At 56.7% G+C, this 1,132-nt stretch overlaps 1 protein-coding gene across 1 annotated transcript in view; it reads right to left on the reverse strand.

The window, feature by feature from the left end:
• LOC104498787 (pinopsin) overlaps positions 1-1,132 on the reverse strand; it is a 3,307-nt gene that overhangs the window by 1,799 nt on the left and 376 nt on the right. The window contains exons 2-3 of the mRNA XM_010142207.1: positions 1,043-1,132; positions 273-455 (exon numbers count right to left, since the gene is read on the reverse strand). The exon at positions 1,043-1,132 is cut by the window's right edge and continues 17 nt beyond it. Of these exons, the coding sequence (XP_010140509.1) occupies positions 273-455; positions 1,043-1,132 (273 nt within the window). The remainder of the gene's footprint in view (positions 1-272; positions 456-1,042) is intronic.

The following is a 1,132-nucleotide window of genomic DNA, read 5'->3' on the forward strand; positions in this document are numbered from 1 at the left end:
AGCGTGTGTGGGCGGGGGGTGTGCCGAGTGCCGCTGGGTGGGCTCCGGCAGCCGGAGCAGCTCGTGGCTCTGCTGTCCGTCATGTGTAAGAACGGCTGCAGCATGTTGTGCAGTGGGTAACTTCTGAAGAACAGCCCCCAAGAGAGGATGGCTGACTGCGCAAACAGGAGGTGTTAACTTAAATGCCAGCACAGACACCCTCCAACTACCCCGTGCTTGGAAACAACATGCAAGGAGACAACTCTGTGGGGACTGAGGAACATCTCCCCTACCTTCGGGCACGTAGCTGCTCCAGCCCATGAGCGGTGGCGTTGTCCAGAGCAGTGACCAGCTCCATGTGAAGGCGCAGCCGCTGACGGCGTGCCGATGCTGGAACCGGAAGTCTCCGAGGGGTCTGCAGACCACAACATAGCGCTCAAAGGCCAGGATGGCCAGGGACCACAGTCCCACGATGCCTGGGCGGAGAGGGAGAGTTTGTGTCTCAGGAGCAGGCTCTCCTAGCGCTCTGCTGCCCGCGCGGGGACATGGCAGCTGGTGACTAAGAGCTGTGGAAGTAAAGACTGTTGTAACAAGAATTTTTCTTGTGACGGGTAGCTGTGAGGACATTTGGCCCTTAAACACGAAGTTGGCAATTAGGTGTCTGTGACGCATTGTGTTGATGACCTCAGTTTCTCCACTGGAGTGTCCTCAGCGAAAGGTTTGTGCAGTGTCAGGTTTCTGGTGCACACAGACATCCGTGTGCCGACAGAGTGGTCACAGCGCCCACAAAGCGCACCCTAGGTGTGGACTCCTGATGTGCCCAGGTGACACTTCCTGCCCTATGAAGACCAAGACAAGAGCGTGTGGTGACCTGGTACAGCCAACCACGTATGTGACCCTTCCCTGCGCTAAGGAATAGCTGAAGGACACGAGTTTCACATCACACATGAGCGTTGGTCTTCGGGAGCTGCAGCAGGCTGATGAAACGTTCCCCAAAGCCTCTTTGCTAAACACAACAGCACCAGCCGAAGACCAAGAGAGGACTTGAGGTTCATGTCCTTACCTGTCAGCGAGACCATGAAGCCCTCCAGCTCGCACAGCCGTTTGCCAAACACGAAGAAGCCGTTGATGTTGTTGGAGCAGCTGACGGAGC

The sequence above is a fragment of the Buceros rhinoceros genome, unplaced genomic scaffold, assembly GCF_000710305.1.
Source record: "Buceros rhinoceros silvestris isolate BGI_N320 unplaced genomic scaffold, ASM71030v1 scaffold918, whole genome shotgun sequence".
In the NCBI taxonomy this organism is placed as follows: Eukaryota; Metazoa; Chordata; class Aves; order Bucerotiformes; family Bucerotidae; genus Buceros; species Buceros rhinoceros.